The sequence below is a fragment of the Eschrichtius robustus genome, chromosome 15 (genome assembly GCF_028021215.1).
Source record: "Eschrichtius robustus isolate mEscRob2 chromosome 15, mEscRob2.pri, whole genome shotgun sequence".
In the NCBI taxonomy this organism is placed as follows: domain Eukaryota; kingdom Metazoa; phylum Chordata; class Mammalia; order Artiodactyla; family Eschrichtiidae; genus Eschrichtius; species Eschrichtius robustus.
The window spans coordinates 970,306-989,804 of record NC_090838.1 but is presented as its reverse complement, the minus strand read 5'-3'; the positions used below and the strand labels follow the sequence as shown (position 1 = coordinate 989,804).

General features: G+C 54.1%; 1 protein-coding gene across 2 annotated transcripts in view; it reads left to right on the top strand.

Annotated features, from left to right (window-relative positions):
• Window positions 1-18,474, top strand: part of MYT1L (myelin transcription factor 1 like) — a 136,871-nt gene extending 118,397 nt beyond the window's left edge. For both annotated transcript variants that reach the window (XM_068564217.1, XM_068564216.1), the window contains exons 18-21: window positions 6,393-6,484; window positions 14,781-14,884; window positions 17,871-18,014; window positions 18,334-18,474. In XM_068564217.1, the coding sequence (XP_068420318.1) occupies window positions 6,393-6,484; window positions 14,781-14,884; window positions 17,871-18,014; window positions 18,334-18,474 (481 nt within the window). The remainder of the gene's footprint in view (window positions 1-6,392; window positions 6,485-14,780; window positions 14,885-17,870; window positions 18,015-18,333) is intronic.
• Window positions 18,475-19,499: the final 1,025 nt, after the last annotated feature.

Here is a 19,499-nt window from a genome sequence, read left to right as displayed (position 1 = left end):
GTGACCCAAGCGGGCTGGGGGCTCCCACCCTGGATGCCCTGCAGGCCCCGACACACTGCGCCCGGTTCCCCTCCCAAAGCTCCGTGGCCCCGTGTCCCTTGGGGTCCCCCTCTGCCATCCTCACGCCGGGTCCCCCCTCCCGGAACGCGCCCTGAACAGTCCCACTGCGCAGCCAGGGGTCCAGCTGGGTGAGGACACGCCTGGCCACACTTGTCACCACTGGCCAGGGGGCCGGGCCCCGCGTCCCCCTCTCCTACGGCGCCTTTACCCTAAGCTCTTAGTGCCGGGGGGTGTCTCCTCTGTTATCATCTGTCACCCCCCGATGCGTCAATGCCGCTTGAGCTCATGGCAAAAACTCATATTTACAGAACAGTTATGTTCACATATCCAAAAATTGATAGAAATGTCATAGGAAATGGGAAAACACCTGGATTAGGAGTCCAAAGTTAATTAACAAGTATGATGGGATCAGTTTCCTAGGCTGCCTGACACACACCACAAACTGGTGGCTTCAAACAACAGAATTTATCCTCTTGGCGTCGGAAGACAGAGGTCACGACACGGGCAGAGGTGTGAGGGGATGGCAGTCCTGGGTGTCAACCCAGTCTCTGCCCCGTCGTCACCGGCTTTCCTCTGTGTCTCTCTCGTAAGGACCCAGTCACGGGACGAGGCCCTCCACCCCAGCACGACTTCATCTTGACTCAGCGGCATCTGCAAAGGCCCCATTTCCCATAAGGTCCTGTCACAGGTTCTGGATGTTAAGGTGTCAGCATTCCTTTGGGGACATGATCAGCCCCCAGCAATGATTTACAGGAATGTGAGCCCCGGGCTTCCTAGAGACAAGCAAAAGGAGAAGCACAGAGAGAAGCAGGTTCCCCGCCGTCTGCTAGGATGCGGCAGGAGAACGAGTGGGGCTCAGGGCGGTGGGGACACTAGGTGTGGTCCCGCGTCACCAGGCCCAGGCCAGCAGGGCTGACCCGGCTCCTGGCTCCATCCCCCGTGGCTCTGCCCTCTGACCCCCACCCACCCGGGAGCTTTGTCTCTAGGCTATTTCTGTCCCTGGATGGTCTGTCTTTGAGGATGCTCCCCTGGGTGCCATGGCAACACTTAAGCTTCCGTCCCCTGGACCAGGTGTGCCTAGGATGTGGCCACCAGGGCCACCGTCACTCCAGGAGGGAGAGACCGCCACACTGGCCCCCAGGAAAGGGGCAGGAAGAGCACGCACGTTACAGCAAAGTGCCCGTGGACCCCAGACCTCAGCGAGCTTCTCTACGGAAAGTCCTGGTCAGACGCTGCAGGCCGAGAACACACTCATCTCCGCTCAATCTCAAAGCTCTACGGAAGTGACCTACTCTCAGTTTATAAACCCACAAAGCTTTTTAAACGGTAAAAAATTTTTAAAAGAGAAGTGAATTCCATCTCGTCCACCAAGTCCTGGGAGCTGCAAAGCTGACGGACAAACGACTCAGACCTGCATCTCCGGGAGAGGAGGGGTGGCGGGGGACATAGGTGAAGGGGGAGATCGGGGGGCTGCAGATCCCACAGAACCCACAGACCAGTGGGCCCTCTGCGGGGGGTTCGGAGAAGGCTTGAAAACAGAGGACTAGTCCAAAGTCTCCATAAGAAGCAGCCTGACCCCTAGATGTCCAGCCCATGCCTCCGTCACCCCAGTGCATTGGGAAGCTCTGGCCTGGGACCCCAGGAACAGCTGGACACAGGGGTGGCCCTTGTGCTGGACTCAGGAGCATTAAGTGAAACGTGGAGGCCCCGCCGGCTCCCAGCTTGTCTCACAGCCGCTGTGGCCACTCCAGCCCATCCAGACAGGGGGTGCTCTACCCCCGAAACCAGCAGGTCCCAGAGAAAGGTGTGATGTCTGGAGAATGGGAATGAACAGCCTAGGATTTCCAGCTATTTAAGGGATGTGCCAGGTAACAGGATAGAAAGCAAAATAAACACACTTGGAAGAAGACAGAAAAGGAAAAAATGCTCAGAGAAAACAGACATTTCTGGAAAGAGAAGACTTTAAAAAAAAACCTGTGATTTGTCCTCAGACAGAAAAGGAGGATAGAAAGAATATTATAAGTTATTACATTCATAATTCAAAAAACATTCAGAGAACAAGAAAGATCTCTTTAAAAAAAAAAAAAAGGTAAGTAAGACTTAAAAATCCACATAGAAAGTTAGAATACAAAGCTGAGGAACTCTCCCTTAAATTATAAAGAGGTGAGAAAAGAAGATAATATTTTTAAAATAGAGAAACAATTCATGTGATTTAATAACCAACAACTAGGAGTTTCTGAAAAAGTAGAGAGACGAGAGAAAATGGAAGAAAGAAAATGATCAAAGAAGGAAAGCAGAAAAACCTCCAGGACCAAAAGTCTTGAGTTTTTGGGAGCTTGAGAGTTTTGAGTTTTGAGAAGATCTTGGGTTTCTGAGTTTTGAGAAAGACGTCGCGAGTAACCAGTGCAGTGAAGGGAAGGTGCCCCATCGGCCAAGCTGCCCCCAGAGGAACGGTCACAGGAGAAGCCTGGGGGCTTCCTGGGACTGCAGGACCACCCCTCCCCAGCACCCAGGCCTCCCCGCAGGAAGTACCAGCCTCGCTGTCATAAACAAACGTCATTCTCAGCCACACCAGAGGGACACTCGCCCAAGAGATGAACTTTAGAGCCCCCTCGATTCAGCAGTGTCGGTCACAACACTGTCAGGAAAAGAACACCTGAGGAAAGATCCTCCGAAGGGCCATCCCTGTAGGTTGTCTGACTCCATACCTGCTTTCACCTGCCCAGCACTGGTACTGAGCGCCCTTGGGCTCAGCAGCGATTCCAGGCAAGAAAGGGGGTCAGAAGTGTATGAGCAACCCTAGCAGGAGTGCGTGAGTCACTCAGTCCCCCATCCTCGGCGGGGAGAGACCCCAGCGACCCTGTGATACCCACCAGCTGGGACCCAGATGCTCGCAAAAGCCTCATTCCTCCATAATGCCATCAAAATGCATGGATGGAGGGGAATCAAGCAGGAGAAACAAAGCGATTGCAAAGCCTGCTACTCTCCTGTCTGACCCACAGCCCCTGAAAATTAACACCTGTGACTGGGAGACCCCCGTCTGTCCCAAGCCCCAGGTGGGCACAGAGGCTCCTGCCCCAACGCTTCCCTCCCTCCACGGCTCAGGGCATACCTTCGACACCAAATATGTTTTTGGAGAAACTCAGAACGTTGCGGGGGGATAAACTCCAAATCCACATCTTGGGCTGAGAAGGAACCACAAGGACACCCGTTCGCACTGAGATGGGAGCAGTTCAGACAAATAATCTGGGGGCAGAAATTCCATGGGGGTCAGAGGACATCCTGTGCCCCCAACACATCCCCCGTGGTCTCAGGAAGCAAATTCAAAATTGGCTGCTCCGGTGAGTGTGACGTGTGCCCTTGGTGTTAACGCCGGTTCCCTCACTCAGCGTCTGCCTGCAGTGCCCGCCCCCGAGAGTCCCCAGTGTTACGACGCAGATGGTAACAGTAGTGCAGTGCCCGTCACCAGGAATCAGCTGGTGACACGTCCACAGTGTTACGATACAGAGGGTGGCATTAGCATAGGAATCTATGCTGTACAGGGAGGTACCACGTCCTTACTAGAGTATTTTAACATCAATGGTGAAATCGTAAACAGTGAAAAGAACAAGGTACATAACAGCCCACCCGCACTTCTTGGGAGAGAGACTGAGTCACAGGGGCCTTTCATATCGGGGTCCTTTATTCTCGATTCCCAGCCACTCTGGGCCGTGAACAAACACCAGAGCAAGACACCCCACGCGCTCTCTCGAATTTCTTACTTTCCTCCCAGTGGACAACTGCACGGCCCCGAGTCTTTCTAACCACCCCCCTCCCAGAAATGTTTACTTATTGAGCTATTTTCAGGGGTGATGTTCTCCTGAAGGAAGTGCCACTCAGGGGGATGTCCTCATAAAACGCTGGGCCTCCGTCTCCTCTGTCCCTCTCTGAAGCCCTGGGCAGTGTCTGCCTGGAGCCTCCCAGGAATTCCTGGTGGAGCCTGGGCCAGACGTCTGGGGCCCCAGAGGTGGGTGCTGGTGCAGACACGGGTTAACTCTTTGCTGCCTGGAGCCTGGTTTTAATTAGAAGCGTCTCCATAAGGGCCGCTGGGTCTCCGCTTCAAGACTCTCCTCTCACCACACCGAGATCCCCCCGGAGTCACTCCCTGGCAGGACTCGGGCAGGGGACTTTGCCCTGAGATCCTGGACCAGCGCAGACCCGGGGCACCCGGTGCGGTTGGCTCGGGCCGCCACTAGATGGCACTGCGCCCTCGCCGGGCACCCGCCACCCGGCACCGGCGCCCGGCCTGCTCCGGACGCTTCCAAATTTGACCCAGGCTGGGATGCAGTCACTGGATAGGAATGGGAGGAACACGGTGCAGGCGTGTTTGCACAGAACACATCCTTCTGTGGACTTGTCTGTGTCTCCTAACTTAGTTCCCAGCTCTGGCTGAAGGACACCGTTATTTGTCATTCTCGGCTGGCAGTTCAGTTAACTGGAAGCTAGGAGAAGCAACTGGAGACTGAAATCTGGTTCTGACCCTCAACATGGGTCCAGGAGTCTGTGTTTTAAACTGTTTCCAGGCCATCCTGCTGCTGCGCATCTGGGTTTGGGCCCTGCCAGCCTGGTGATGGGTGCGTGGAGACACCCGAGTCCCTCCCTCCGCTGGCTTCTGCGTGCCGGGGCTTCCTTCTCGTTACTTTCCACCCTCACTCTGCCCTGTAGCTCCCTCTCCCACTTCTGTTCATGCAGGAGAATCGGGGTGGGTAGTCATGCGCTGTGCACAGCTTCCAATCCACAAGCATCCCGGAGCCCCTGGGCACACCTGGCGACGTGCTGGCCTCTGAGCATAAGGCCTCGGGGGTGATGGCCCCAGCGAGCGCTAACAGCATGCTGTGTCACCCTCTGGGGTGACGTCCCACGGCCCCGTCCTTCCCCTGTAAATCTAGAAGCTCCGTGAGCGAGCGCAGGGCCCGGTGAGGCTCTGGGAAGAGTAGCGGGCACGGCGGGCACTCGGCCTCTCGGGGAGAGTCCTGCACAGTTGCCAGACGCAAACGTCTCCTCGAACCAGCACCTCAGAGCTTCCTCGTGAAAACATTTGTTGTACGAAGGTGTCCTCCCCCAAAACACCTGCTAAAATCCCCATCAGAAAAAGTATTAGAAAATGTATCTGAAGAGACGTTCAGAAGGCCTCCCTGTATAAACGCAGATGTCCCATGGATGTTGCTTAGTGGCCGCGTAAGTGTCACTCTCTAAGGACAGGGTCCATCTAGCCCTGAAAATGCGGGCGAGATACAAAATGATACACGTGGTATGAATATACGTAAAATGCTGTGCATATACACTGGTTTACATTTCACCTGCGTGTGAAGCGCCAGAGGGACCCTGACAACGGTGCAGCGGGGCCCTCCTGTGTGGCCCCTTGAGGTCGTAGCCAGGTGCGGGGCGAGGGGTGTGGAGGCCCAGGCTTGGCCCCCATGGAAGGTGCTCAGGTCGCTGTCCTCAACATGGACCCAGAAAGCAAGACAGAGGGAGGGAGGCGTCCTGCAGAGACGCTGCTCAGACCAGGTCCCAGCTCAGGACACAGAGCACATGCGGACCAGGCGGACGACCATTCACGAGGTTAGGAGGCGGATGGGGGCGTGTGGACCCCGACAGGTGAGGGTGTTGGCACGCGTTTCAGACGCTCAGGTGGCACACTGACGCTGAGGCTGTGTCTGGGGGTTTCTCCCTGATGACTACGGGGGGGGTCCTGGTGAGTCAGGATGCGAGGCTGGGTGAGAACTCATCGCTCTGCCCCTTCTGCTTTTGCATGTTTGATGTTAAGTTTTGAATCCAACCCTTCTGTAAGTTTGAGACTTTCAACAATAAGGAAGTTTTTTGTATTTTTATTTACTTTTGGCCGCGCAGCACGGCCTGTGGGATCTTAGTTCCCCGACCAGGGACTGAACCCGAGCCCCCTGCCGTGGAAGCGAGGAGCCCTATCCACTGGACCGCCAGGGAAGTCCCAATAAGGAAGTTTTTAAAGCGAGAGAGTCACTCCCTCAAAGTCCCAGGGGCCCTCAGAGGGCTCATCTCCCTCCCGCCCGAGCCCCAGCGGTCAGACCTCGCCCCAGGCCACACTGTGGCCCTGCGCTGCGTGCCCGCCCCGAAGTCCGCCGTCCACGGACACCTGCCTGTGGGCGCGGCTGGCCCTGCCCACCTTCCGCTCTGGTTCCCCATCTGCAGGCGGCCCTTTGCCGGCAACCAGCCCAGTCGGGTGACGTGGGGACCTGCAGCCCGCGGCAGTTTTCCCTGCAGGCCCGGGGGCCCCCCGAACCAGCGACTAACTCCACCTCCCATCTCGTCCCCAGCTTGTCGGGATGCCCGCGGGCCACGTCGGCCATGAAGAAGGCGAAGCTGTCGGGAGAGCAGATGCTGACCATCCGGCAGCGGGCCAGCAACGGTAACCGCGTGCGCCGTGTGCGCCCCCCACCCACCGCCCCACCGTGCGCCCCCCCCACCGTGCGCCCCCCACCCACCGCCACCGCGTCGGGGCCACGGCCACAGCCCGGCCGTCCTCGCGGCCCCGGCGGAGCCCAGGCACAGCCTCGTCCCTTCGGGAGGGGGCAGCGGTCACTCCCGCCCGGGCAAAGCCGGTCCACCCGGGGGAGGCGGCCTCCCCACGGCCCTCCGCGCCGGGCGCTGGGTCAGGGGCCACACGCAGCCCACGGCTGTCTCCCTCACCCTCACTCTGGGGTGTGAGCTGCGTCCGTCTGTCTGCGCGGCCCTCCTTCCAGACGCTCCCTGGCCCGCCGCAGGAGGCGCGCAAAGATGCGGGCGGAGCGCACGCAGGGGGCGCGGGCCTCGGAGCCCATCCCAGCCTGACCTCAGGGCCCCGGGTCTGTGCCCGCGAGCTCGCCTGCTTGCTACAGTCAGTTCGTGGCCCCAGACCAGCGCTCGCGGTGCTTTCAGGGCCACGGGGAGGGGAGGAGAGCCTGACTCTCCGGCCACTTTCCCGCGAGCCCCATCCTCTCTGCCTTCTCCTCGTGGCTCAGCCGTAAATGAGGGTCCTCTTCACTGTCTGTGGGGTGCTACGTTTGTTGATTTTTTGTGTTTTCCCGTTGGAGACGCTACTGTTGAAAAGGCCCCCAGAGCAGGGCAGAGGTGCTGTCTGGTGTTCTGGGCGTAAGGGGGCCGTGACACGCCTTAGGGAGGAAACCCGCGTCAGACAGGCTGCTGGCCGAGACTCCGGTGTTAATGAATCAGTACACACGTTAAATGAGGACGTGTCTTTCACAGAAACACACACGTTGATGTGCTGATGCCCGTATTGCCACCAGAGGCTCGTGGGGGCGTGACCGCGTGTGTCCCTGGGAGCTGGGGTCCAGCGGTCCCTAGTGCAGTGTTTGCAGTGACTCAGGAGGACAGAACTCACGCTTATGGAGACGAGTGCAATTGTAGTCACTCAGCAGAGTGGCCTGTGAGAGCCTCCCCTCCCAGCCCCTCGGGGACTTTTTGAGGGACGGAGCTCAGGCAGAGCGGGGCCTACGGTGAAAGCGCTGAAGCCAGGCAAGGCGCCTCTCGAACTCCGCGCTCCCCAAAGGAACCAAGTGCCGAGAAACACGGGTCACCCCCGGGCTGGAGGCCTGGACCCACCGCAGGTAGCTCGGGCCCCAGGACTGGGTGGCGGATGGAGCCGACCCCGCCTCCTCCGCTTCCCGGGCTGCCCCGCACCCAGGATCCACGCAGACGAGGACTCAGCACTGATGCGCTCCTAGCCTGGCGACGCCTGGGGCCCGGCCGCTGCCCTGAGGCCTCCATGGCTCACCGGACACTCATTCTCGGTCCTGAGGACAGCACGAGGGGTTCAGCAGGAAACGTGCCTCACCTTGCCTCCCATCGTTTACCAGGAAGACAGCCAGGGCCATGATGCTTCCACCTGGAGGTTCAAATCCCGAGAACCCCACCTCTGCTCAAGGCAGCTCAGGCGCTGGAGATGGGGGCCGGGCACCAGTTAGATGGAAGTTCTCAGAGGCACCCGCCAGCGTGAGGAGCCCATCCTGAGACGCCAAGGTCACCAATGTCACTTCTCACTCAGCCATCGAGGGGCAGGGCGCGTTGCCAGAAAGAAAACAGTGTCCACTGAGCTCTTTCCAAGATATTTAGCACGACATTTCAGCCGCAAAACATCCCCGGGGCTAAAGCAAAAATCCTTCGGCAAACTGATGTGAGTCGGCGCCAGCTTATGACTCCCGATAGACGGAGGGCAGTGCAGACACAGCAGGGAGAGAAGTGGAGAGGGCAGGTCTGCAAACCCAGAGGAGGAGGCTTCCCGCTGGGCGGGACAGCCGGGGAGAGCAGGGAGTCCTCCGGGCTGGCGTCTCTCATGGGGGCATCCAACATTCAGAATCCTTCTGTAACCGCCAGTCACAGCTGTTAACCAGAAAGGACTCATGCCCTCCGGGAGAGGAACCAACCCCAGCCTTCATCCAGGCTGGGCACCTGGCTCCCGGCTCCACCCTGGTCAGTGGGGTCGCCCACGGGGTCGCCATCCACCCACCTCTCTGCATCTGAGCTCAGCTTCCTGATTTTAGGCTTCGGAATGTTTCTTCCTGCTGTAGGTTCTGTCACTTGCTTGTCCACAGACAAGGACCCTGGGAAGCCCAGGTCAGCTGGAGATGAAGCAGCAGAAGAGGGTCAAACCCAGGTCTTCCCAAGCCCAGTCTATGCTGGAGCCCAGGGCTGGCGGTCCCCTCACTTCTCACCTGTCGGGGCACCTTTTCTGCCAAGATCAGGGCACTTCTTAGTAAACCCAGAGCACACGTCATCCCGTGGACAAATGACCTCATCCCTGCGTGTGTCTGACCAAAGGGCAGGACTGTGGGAAATTCACTTCTGCTCTTTGGGGGACGGGAGTTCAGCAGTCACTGCCCCCTGCAGCTGTGCCCGACCTTCACGGTCAAAGGCGTGGCCCTCACTCTGTGTGAGGGAGAGACCATCTCTCACCCTCTCATCTCTTGAACATCCCGAGTGCAGACCTTACCTCACTCACTCTCCATGTGCAATGTGTCCTCTTAACGGTGACTGAGCACGGCGGCCAGGGGACCACCTGAAGCCCTAGGGCTGACTCGGGCCGGGCCGCTCCTGTCCTGGGATCCGGCTTTTTCTCCCGAGTGTGTATCTGAAGAGGAAGGAGTGCATCTAAAAGTCTCTGAGGTTTCCTTCCGGCTCTAAAATCCAAGGTTCCTTCTTTTTCTTTCGGAAGTTTAGAGAAGAGTCTGTGCCCGTCTCTCCCCCCCAAGACTCTCACTACCCTGTGTCTCCCCTGAGCGATCCCGCATCGTCGGTCAGCGCTCGGCTCTCCGAGCAGCCAGGCTCTGCGAAGTCATCAGGCGTCTCCTCCAGGGCCCTCTGCACACGGTCACTCCAGGCCTGTGAGCATCTCTGCCCGGAGTTGGGCTGCAGGCGGCTTCGGGGTTTTGTTTTTTTGGTTTTTGGTTTTGGCCAAGCCTTCAGGAGAGAAGGAAAAGGAATAACGTTTCTCTGCTCTTCTCATCTACTGTCTGGGATGGTGAGCTGAGGGAAGGCCCCCTCCCCCGCCTGCAGCTCTGCCCGGGGATCGCATCCACTTATTCATTTGTATTCCCAGCAGCCCCAGGCGTGGGTACTGACGCTCCCCTTTACCTAGAAGGAAAAGGAAACTCAAAGCGGTGAAGAGGTGAAAGCAGTGCCAGGCGACCTGGGCGGGCACACCCGCAGCCAGGGCCCCGCCGTACCCCAGTGGCACAGAGGCGCCAAGTCTCTGAGCCTACCTGGCGCTCTCTCCTCTCCAGAAGTGGGCTTCGCAGCCAGGCACTTGTGCCCTGGGGCTCTCAGGGGTGACCTGGGGGCACGTCCACATGGATGGCTTTCATTCCAGACCCTCGAATTCCACCTGACTCACTAGAATCCGACAGTCTGAGAACCCATCTGCCATCTGCCAGCCCTTCCCCATCGTCACAGAAGAAAGGCTGCTCCCGAGTCCTGCATTCACACACGTGCAGGCACTTGACGAGGAGCCACTCACGAATGCTGGGCTCCTGAGGGTGCTCCCAAGAGGGCAGGAGGGCAGAGGGCAGGAGGGCAGAGGGCAGGAGGGCAGGGCCAAGAGCTTCAGGAGGAAATGGTGCTGCAGCCTGTGCTCCTTAGTTCATCCAGGCAAAAACTCACATCTTCATTCATCCATCCATCCATCCATCCATCCATGCATCCATCCGTCCATCCATCCATCCATCCATCCATCCATCCATCCACCCACCCATCCATCCATCCATCCACCCATACATCCATCCATCCACCCATCCATCCATCCACCCATCCATCCATCCATCCACCCATCCGTCCATCCATCCACCCATCCGTCCATCCATCCATCCACCCATCCATCCATCCACCCACCCATACATACATCCATCCACCCATCCATCCATCCATCCACCCATCCATCCATCCACCCACCATCCATCCACCCACCCACCCATCCATCCACGCACCCATACATACATCCATCCACCCATCTGTCCATCCATCCATCCACCCATCCATCCATCCATCCATCCACCCATCCATCCATCCACCCATCCACCCATCCACCCACCCATCCATACATCCAGCCACCCGTCCATCTCCTAGAATAAAATTTAGAGATGGAAAGGTCGCCATGGGGGCCCTGGCTAGTGCTTTTATTGGATTTGTGGTGACCTCTGTTGGAAGGTTGATCTGATCTGCAGATTGTTTTGATAATGAAGCCTGATTTGCCACTTAGTTTACACAGTAGATTTTTTCCATAAATTAAACACTCAGTCCAAGGCTTTGATGAAAATATACTGAAAGCACTCTGCAACATACAATTTTCTAGAAATATATACATTTTTGGCAACAAAAGTCACAGTAAAAACCATCAGATGGCAATTTTAGGACTTGTGAGGGAGAGGTCTGTCTTTTTTAAATTCTTTAATTCAACAAGTATCGAAGCCCACTGCACTAGGCCACATGCAGTATTTTTTCTTTTCTTTTAACTGTTTGTCAACTCGCATGGACTGGGTCAGCAGGACAAAAGCAATTTGTGCTACTTTCCGGCCAGAGCAGAGGTGAGCCTGCAGACACCCTAGGACTGTCGGGCTGCTCAGACAACACAGCATTTAACATTTTTCTTTGGCCCCTGTTTGGCGAGTCTCGCTATAGGTCAGGTATCTTATATAGTTGGCTTATTTCTTACAGCCACTGTGACAGATAGGGACCTTTTTAAATGGAGGGATTTGAGGTTTCTAGGAATTAAGGAAAGTACTCATCACAGGACTCTTGAGTAGCAAGATATGGATTCATATTCCAGGTCTGTAATGTTTCAAAACCCAGCTCTAAACCCCAGACTTCTAAAACCTCTCATCAAGGCTGTTCAGAAATGCTGCCAGCTCGGTGCTTTGTGACCACCTAGAGGGGTGGGATGGGGAGGGTGGGAGGGAGGCTCAAGAGGGAGGGGATATAGATATACATATAGCTGATTCACTTTGTTGTACAGCAGAAACTAACACAACATTGTAAAGCAGTTATAATCCAGTAAAGATGTTAAAACAAAAAAAAAAAAAAAAGAAAAGAAAAGCAACGCCGCCAGACTTCAGGAAATCTCCCAGTAACGTGATCTCTGCCCCCTGCTTAGACGTTGGTTTTCCACAAAAGTTAAACAGAACATAATAATTGTTGGAAACTCTTCCATGAAAATTCGAACCAGTGAAATGGGCTCCCAAGATTTCACCTATATTCCAGAAAGACCACATTCTTGTCTCATAATTTTATCAAAATTCTTCTAAGTTTCCATTTGCTGGAATCTAGCCTCAAGACAAAGATGCTGACATGACGGTGTATTTTATATGCTTCACTGTATATTAGGTACCGCTGATGGAGTGCTCCTGACAAGCGAATTAAGGTGATTTAATTGGAAATTTGAGGCGTGCTATTCTTTCCCACCGTTCTCTGGGTTTTATAATAGTGTAGTGACCTTCAAACTGCCAACCCTGAAACGGATTGATTTGCTTACAATTCCACTCATTTCTCAAGGGAAACATGAAATCTCGGTGTTGGAAACAGGCAGTTGCGTAGCACATTTTTCACCCTTCCTATCACGATTATCCAAAATCAGATCTCTTGATCAAATAGCTCTAGGGGTGCACAAGAGGTAGTTCCCCAGGAAGAGCTACCCCAGCCTCATATACAGACTCTGGCAGGAGTTACCTTCGTGACACGCAGTCATGTCTGCTCTTTGACACTTTCAGTGTCACATTCAAGTAAAAATTAGATGTTTTATTTAATATGTGAGAGAAGACTGCTCCTATATTAACCAATGCGTTTCCTTTGCACAATGTATTCTTACACTACAGAGAGGCTCAGAGCCATTGCCTAAGGGGCCCTGGGGAGACGTGCCCCCTCTCTCAGCAAGCGCCCGCACGGCAGAACATTAGAACCTGTAACAGTGGCTCCAAAAAGAGCCTGAATCCAAACAAAGATCGGGAAATCTTAAAAGGCAGCCGGACCTCAGGGTCCGAGAACAGAGGAAGATCTTCTGTGCTTCTTAGAAAAATGTGATAACCCTCTCTTCACATGGCTGGTCTTCAACAGAAACTGCAAAACACACCTGGAAAAAGAGAAAGTTTTAAATTGTTCAAACCTAAAAAGCTGAAGAAATATGACATGAAGAGCTTGTCCAGAAATCTTAACAGAAATTCACTTGGAAAATCTGACGACCCTCACAGCCCAAGGATTCAGTTTACACAAACGCTTCCGTGCGGTTGGAAGACTAGCAATTTAAAGGAATGTGTAGCAAATCCTCGTTAAATGATAAACTGACTCATGATTTAGTTGGTTTACAAATCAGGATTCTTATGCACTTCTCTTGATTATTTTTATGCATTCTTATCTTGAGCTGTACCTGAACTTCAACGACAGAAGAATAATTACGTTGGCCACAGCCTTGATGGAGACCTCCCGTGTGCCAGGTTTTTTATATACCCTAACTCAGTCAATCCTAACCCCTAACTTTGAGAGATTGCCATGAAGACCTGGTCACATATAAAAAGTGGGGGAATAGCAGCCTACACCTGAGAAAGGGTGAACCTTGTTTCATTCCTGGCAGTATTTTTTATTATAGCCTTGATCTGCTTTTCGGGGTGCATTTGATATAAAGGAAGACTTTGCTGTTGATGTTCTGGACCCTGTAAGATGCTGGCAGAGAAGCACCTTGAGGACCTAAGAGGCTGATCAGGGGTCATGGACGAGAGAGCCATCGCTCTGGTTAAGGTCCCCCCCGGTCCCCTGGGTGACGGTGGGAGCACAGCAGGGGGAAGAGGGAAGACTTGGGCAGGTGCTCAAGACCAGCTCGTCCGTGAGCCTTGCTTCACACCTAAGACAGATCCATGGGGAGAAACGACTCAGAAGGAAGGATTATTAAAGGGGAAATTAAATTGAACACGATGACACGTTCCTCCTGACTGCTTTTATGAGGAAACATAATGCCGTGGAAGAAATGTGATTCTTTGCAGGAAGATGCTTTACTCCTGTGAATCTTTTTTTTTTTTTTTTTTTCCATTTCACTAAAAACAGCAGCTAAGACTCAGACCCCCAGTCTCTCTTTGCTTTGTCTTCTCGATGCCTGGGAGGGGAGGAACCCTCCATGGAGGGTCTGCAGCATTCCAGGTTTCTGGGGCCTTCCGTCCCAGGCAGACTGGACCCCTCTCTCTACAGAGCTGGACAGAGGCCCCCCCAAGCTCCTCCAGGTGCTGTGCGAGTGACGGGTGTGGTCGTCCCGTACCTGCGTTTGCCGGGTTTCTGCTCTTCCCCTAAGGACGCTCAACCGTGGGATACCCGTGTCAAACACCAGAAGGATTGGGGTCTTTCTGACACTGTCGAGGCCAGGTTGCCAGCAGCCAGCCAAGCGAGCCGGCCTCGGAAACGCCCCTTGTAAACCCTAACGATCGCCCCTGCAGCCCGACCAGGGCCCCGGCCGGCGGCTGCACAGCCCCTCTCCCCCGGGACGTGGCCCAGCCAAGCTTCACACCCTGGCCATTCAGGTGGGGGGACGTGTTTATTAGCTAGCTGTCAATATTCAGAGAGCCTCTGTGACCACCCGCCTGAAGTCTGTCACTGCCCCCTCATCCTCCCACAGGGGACGGCTACCTCAGCACCTACCGAGTCGGGTTTTTGGTTACCGGTCTGTTATCAGTTTTCCTACCCAAAATCTAGGCTTGGGGAGGGCAGGGACCCTGTTGGCCTCATTTTCAGATATGTCAGCAAGCCCCTTCCCAGAGTGATGGGGGAGAAAGAGAGAGGGAGAGAGACAGAGATGCAGACAGAGACAGAGAGACAGAGAATAAACGGAGGAGACAATTCATGGGCTGCACCGGGTAAATCCATGTCCAGGACAAAGATGGTTTCGGCTGGAGTCAGAGGGTCACACCCTGAGGCTCTGGTTAATCGTCCCAGGGAGATGGAGCCTTTCAGTTTGGGGGGCCTGTGTCCCCCCGGTTGATTTTTTCTGTTTTTAGGTGCCTTAATTGTAAGGAGGATGGCAGTGGGGATAGAAGACACACAAACTGTGACCATATTTTTAATTCAAGAGTATATTCTCCCAGCAAATTCGGTTCCAAATCTAGAAAGAACGACACCTCCGGGTTCTACCTGTAGTGTTTCCAGGTGCGGTGTCTCTAACGCCCTCCCCTCCGCCCTTACAGGCATAGAGAACGATGAGGAGATCAAGCAGCTGGATGAAGAAATCAAGGAGCTGAACGAATCCAACTCCCAGATGGAAGCCGACATGATCAAGCTCAGAACTCAGGTAACAGTTTCTGAGGCCCTCAATCCAGCCGTCACCTGCGCTGATGCCGGGTAGACGAGCGGTGGTGTCATTGCCTTTTTCTTTGCCCAGTTTTCCCTTTACTTATTCACCTTTTTTCTCGGTCTTCCGCTGAGATCATTTCAGTGGCAAAACTTGCTGTGACAGAGGGGCCGCCGGCCGACTAGTTTTCCCCCTTGTGTTGGTATTTTTAACGACACGTGGCTATGAGTAGCCGTTCCCGAGGAGCGCTGTTCCTGCAGCGGGTGAGCTCTTTCCCCCCGGGATGCAAAGGCCCTAAGGTCATCACTCGGGAAACAGGGAGCTTGTTCCTCGGGTTCCCGGGGGCCGCTGCTATCCGTGGCCTCACGAGCCTGCTGGGAGGGGAGGGGTGGAGCCTTTATTGAGTACCTACTAGATGCCCCATCCCAGGGGCTTTGGTCCTATAGCCCAGGTGCCCACGGCGGTCCACATGGTTAAGTGCCCACAGCTCCCGCTGCACCTGAGATCTGCAGCGGCTCAGCCAGGGCCGCAGAGCCGTGGGCCCAGCGCACCCCGTTTGGCTCTCCACAGGCCTTCCCCTCCCCGGCCCAGGAGGCTCTGGGAACAGGGAAGCGCTGCAGCCACTCACAGGCGAGGCCAGGGATTCCTGTCCCGATCGAACCCACGCCCTCTGTGGCCTGGACCTGCCCCTCCCCAGCCATCCCCTCGGGGCACCACAGCCTTTCTGGGATTCTTGCCCATGGGCTTAGGGGGCAGGGACAGGTCCCTGCTGGTCCCCGTCCCCGCGGGCACAGCCTCTCCAGGGAGGGGGCCCCTCCAGCTATGCCCCCACCAGGGTCACCACAGGGGCTCCAGGGCTACCCTTTCGTGCCCTCGGGCGGATGTGAGGCTGAGATTCTCTGCCTGGCCTTCTGTCCACTTGTTTGGACCCCAGCCCAGCTGCTGACCACGGCCTCACCTCCGGCTGGGCTGCAGCCAAAGACGTGCCTGAGACAGGCAAGGGTTTTCCTTACCTTTAATCCAAAACCACAGCGGGGAGGGTGGAGGCCCTGCCGCTGGGCTTTCTGCTACCCCTCGCCTCCAGCCGGGTCAGCGACACCGGGAGGGAGAAGACCGTGCTGCTGTGTTTTGTCCAGTGACTAGAGGTGAAGACAGAGCTCTCCAGGCCGCACACCCCGGCCACACAGGGCACGTGCATGGCCCCCAGAAGCCCCGTAGCACGGCCACTGGGATGGTTAGGGAGCGACAGTCACCGCGCCTGATAGCCCCGGAGCCCAAGCCCCAGCTGTCAGAGCCCCACTCTTACCTGTGTTACCTGAGGGCTCCAGTGAGCCTTCAGTGTAAAAATAGATTCTGGTTCTGCTGCTTCAAAGGCACTGAATGGTCAGTCTGACCCACACCTCTCTCATCTTACAACTGCAGAAATTGAGGGAGACCAGGGTCCTCGCAGGGTCCCAGCTCCAGAGCCTGGACAGAGTTCACGGCCTCTCCATCGAAAATGCTCAGAACTGGGGACTTCCCTGGTGGTCCAGTAGTTAGGACTCTGCACTTCCACTGCAAGGGGCAGGGGTTCGATCCCTGGTTGGGGAACTAAGATCCCACAAGGCACACGGCATGGCCAAAAAAATAAAAAACAAAGCAAAATGCTCAGAACAGTATGAAGAATTACATTTTTTTTTTCATATCATCAAATCAGTGATTGCTGAGCTCTATGTTTGTCTCTTATAAATCTTATCTTTATCCTGAGCCAGGTCTAGATGTCGTATAAACACGCACATGCCATCCTAGCGCCCTCCTCCCTGCACTGCAGGAAACGAGATGTCCCTCAAACACTTAGTTGGAGGACATGCTGCCAGTGGCAGGGAGGGGAGAACACTCCCCATCCCCGAGGCGGAGGACCGTGAGCCAAGGCCCGGGGCACAGAACCAGCTGCGCGCCCAGCCCTCCCCCGGCTATGAGCAGGGAAACCCCACGCGAGACATCAGAGTTTAGAGTTTACGAAGCAGAGATTCAGGTGATTCGGGGCACTCAGTGGTTGCAGTGTGAAGGCGCGAAGGCTGTGAGCTCGGTGCACGTCTGGCAATTGTGTCTTGTTTCTACGCATCCCCTATGATGCTGGCCTGCGGCTGCCAAGCTGCACAGGTGCAGGGGACCCACAGAGCCTGGCACACACTCTGTGGCTGCCAGGAGCACCCGTCCCCGTGTAACCAGCCTTTACTACAGCATCCAAGCTGCCTATTTGCTTCCACGACGGTGTCCCTGCAGCCCATGCAGATGGGCGCAGCTCTCCTGCCTGGCCGGGTAGTAAGTGCTGGTTGTCCGGTGGCAGGTGGAGGCCAGAAGGCGCCACGGCAGCTGTTAAATTCTCTCTGGAATATTAGAGGAAGGAAGAGGCTGCCCAGGAAGCCACGGTAGACCTTTATCCGATGGAGGGATGCAGAGACGTCATACATGCCGGTAGAGACACCTGCCTCGACCCTGAGGAGAGGGCAGTGACGTGCCTCACAAATAAATCAATATTTCCAGACTTATCTGTGCAGAATTAAGTTAGGCTAAAAAGAAGACGTATTAGCCGCCGCACTGCATAAGATACTAATCCAAATAAATAATCCCATCACGCCAGCGGAAAGGCCAGGGTGGGACAAGGACACAGTTGTCATGTGATCCTCTATGCACAATGGCAAGCAGAACTTTTTAAAAAACGGAGTGAAAGTCGACACAGCCCAGGAACCTAGCCCCCCCTAACGCGTGAACCCCTTTTCAGAAAGACAAGCCCTTAGAGCCCAGTTGCCGCGTGCTCAAGTGTGACGACTCAAAGCACGCAAGACAACGACCCTGAAAATGACCTATCCTGCACGTGGAAGCCTCTTGATTTAAGCAGAGGGCTTCTTCCCCTGCATCAGGAGCTGAGGCCTCTCCCTGTGGGAGCGGGCGCGCGCCCCCCGGGCCGGCTCGTGTTACATGTCCCAGCATCTGTGCGTTTCAGATCACCACCATGGAGAGCAGCCTGAAGACCATCGAGGAGGAGAACAAGGTGATCGAGCAACAGAACGAGTCCCTCCTCCACGAGCTCGCCAGTCTGAGCCAGTCCCTGATCCACAGCCTTGCCAACATCCAGCTCCCGCACATGGTAAGTGACTGCCCGCGCAGAGCGGGCCGCCGGAGGCCTTGCGCAGTGCACATCCTAGAGTAGATGTCTTTTCCTTTCCTATTGGCACCGTTCTTCGAACTTCAGATGTTTGCGGTTACCTCCCCCAAACCATAGCGTTAATTGCTAGAGACTCTGGTGGGGCTGAACCGGTAAATCCCCTAAGATTAAGCCGCTCTGAAAAGGCCGTTTAACTATGATAAGGACAGTGGCGTTATGCTATGATACTATTTTATGCTGATGTGAATATCCTATTAAGAAACTAAAAGTTGCATATGAACTACTATTTAATATCTCGTAGGATCCAATCAATGAACAAAATTTTGATGCATACGTGACTACTTTGACGGACATGTATACAAATCAAGATCGTTATCAGAGCCCAGAAAATAAAGCTCTACTGGAAAATATAAAGCAGGCTGTGAGAGGAATTCAGGTCTGAACAGCTGCTGTAGTGATGGAATCTTGCTTAAAAAAAGGATGCCTCTTGTTTTTTGCTGCTGTAATTTACCAGAAAGTGTTATATATTTATTTCTGTTTGAAACAGTGTTATGCTTACAAGACTTCATAATGATTTTATGTCTTGCTTTAAAGATAGTACCTGCAGAATAGTTTTGGAATACATTCACATTTTTGTACGTTTTCATATAAGCTGACATAGTGTGATATGCCATGTAATGTTTATAGCTGCTAATGTATGCACATTTGAGGGTATATATATTTCTGAAGAGGTAAGCCGATCAAAATAAATAGAGTGTAAATTCTTTTTAATGCTTTAGTGATTAAATGTTTTAGTATTTTGAACTGAAATGGACAAAAAACAAAAACGCTTTGAATGATCATTTGGTGGTCCTGCAGCCACTTTTTAGATGTTATCATTTTGCCTCATGTTGGAGGATTTTACGGAATTTAAGAAAAACATTTCGTGTGCATATTGTTTCATAGCAAGAATTGGTTGCAAAAAACAAATGCTTTATTTTTGAACAATGCTTGGAAATATTATGTGATTTTTTTGTTTGTTTGTTTTAGGAGGATGGTGTATGGTGGGGCAATAAATGAGGTTTTTTGCATTCCAAGGAAATGGCATATGGATTAACTGTAAGAAATGAGATAAGTAATTTATTGTAAGACAGCATCAAGCCATGGAAACTTGGCAGAAGATTCAAAGCAGCTTAAACAGCACTTTTTAAGCTAACTCCTGAGCATTAATTACATGGTGTGACTATGGGACCTTCAGTTAAGACAGGGGCCTATTAGAGGCGGATGACCCGAAGACTTCCTCTTCCATCCTCAGTGCCCTTTGGAACCAACTTCTCTTACCTCCCCAAGAGTTCCGTGCCCCTCTGAACTGTCTAACAGAATCTGTGTGTTTTCATTTACGCTCAAAGATCACTTAAGACTATTTATTTCCCCTTCCACCTTAAAAAGAATTATTCTAACTGTTGTTGTTGCTGTTTTGATTTCCCG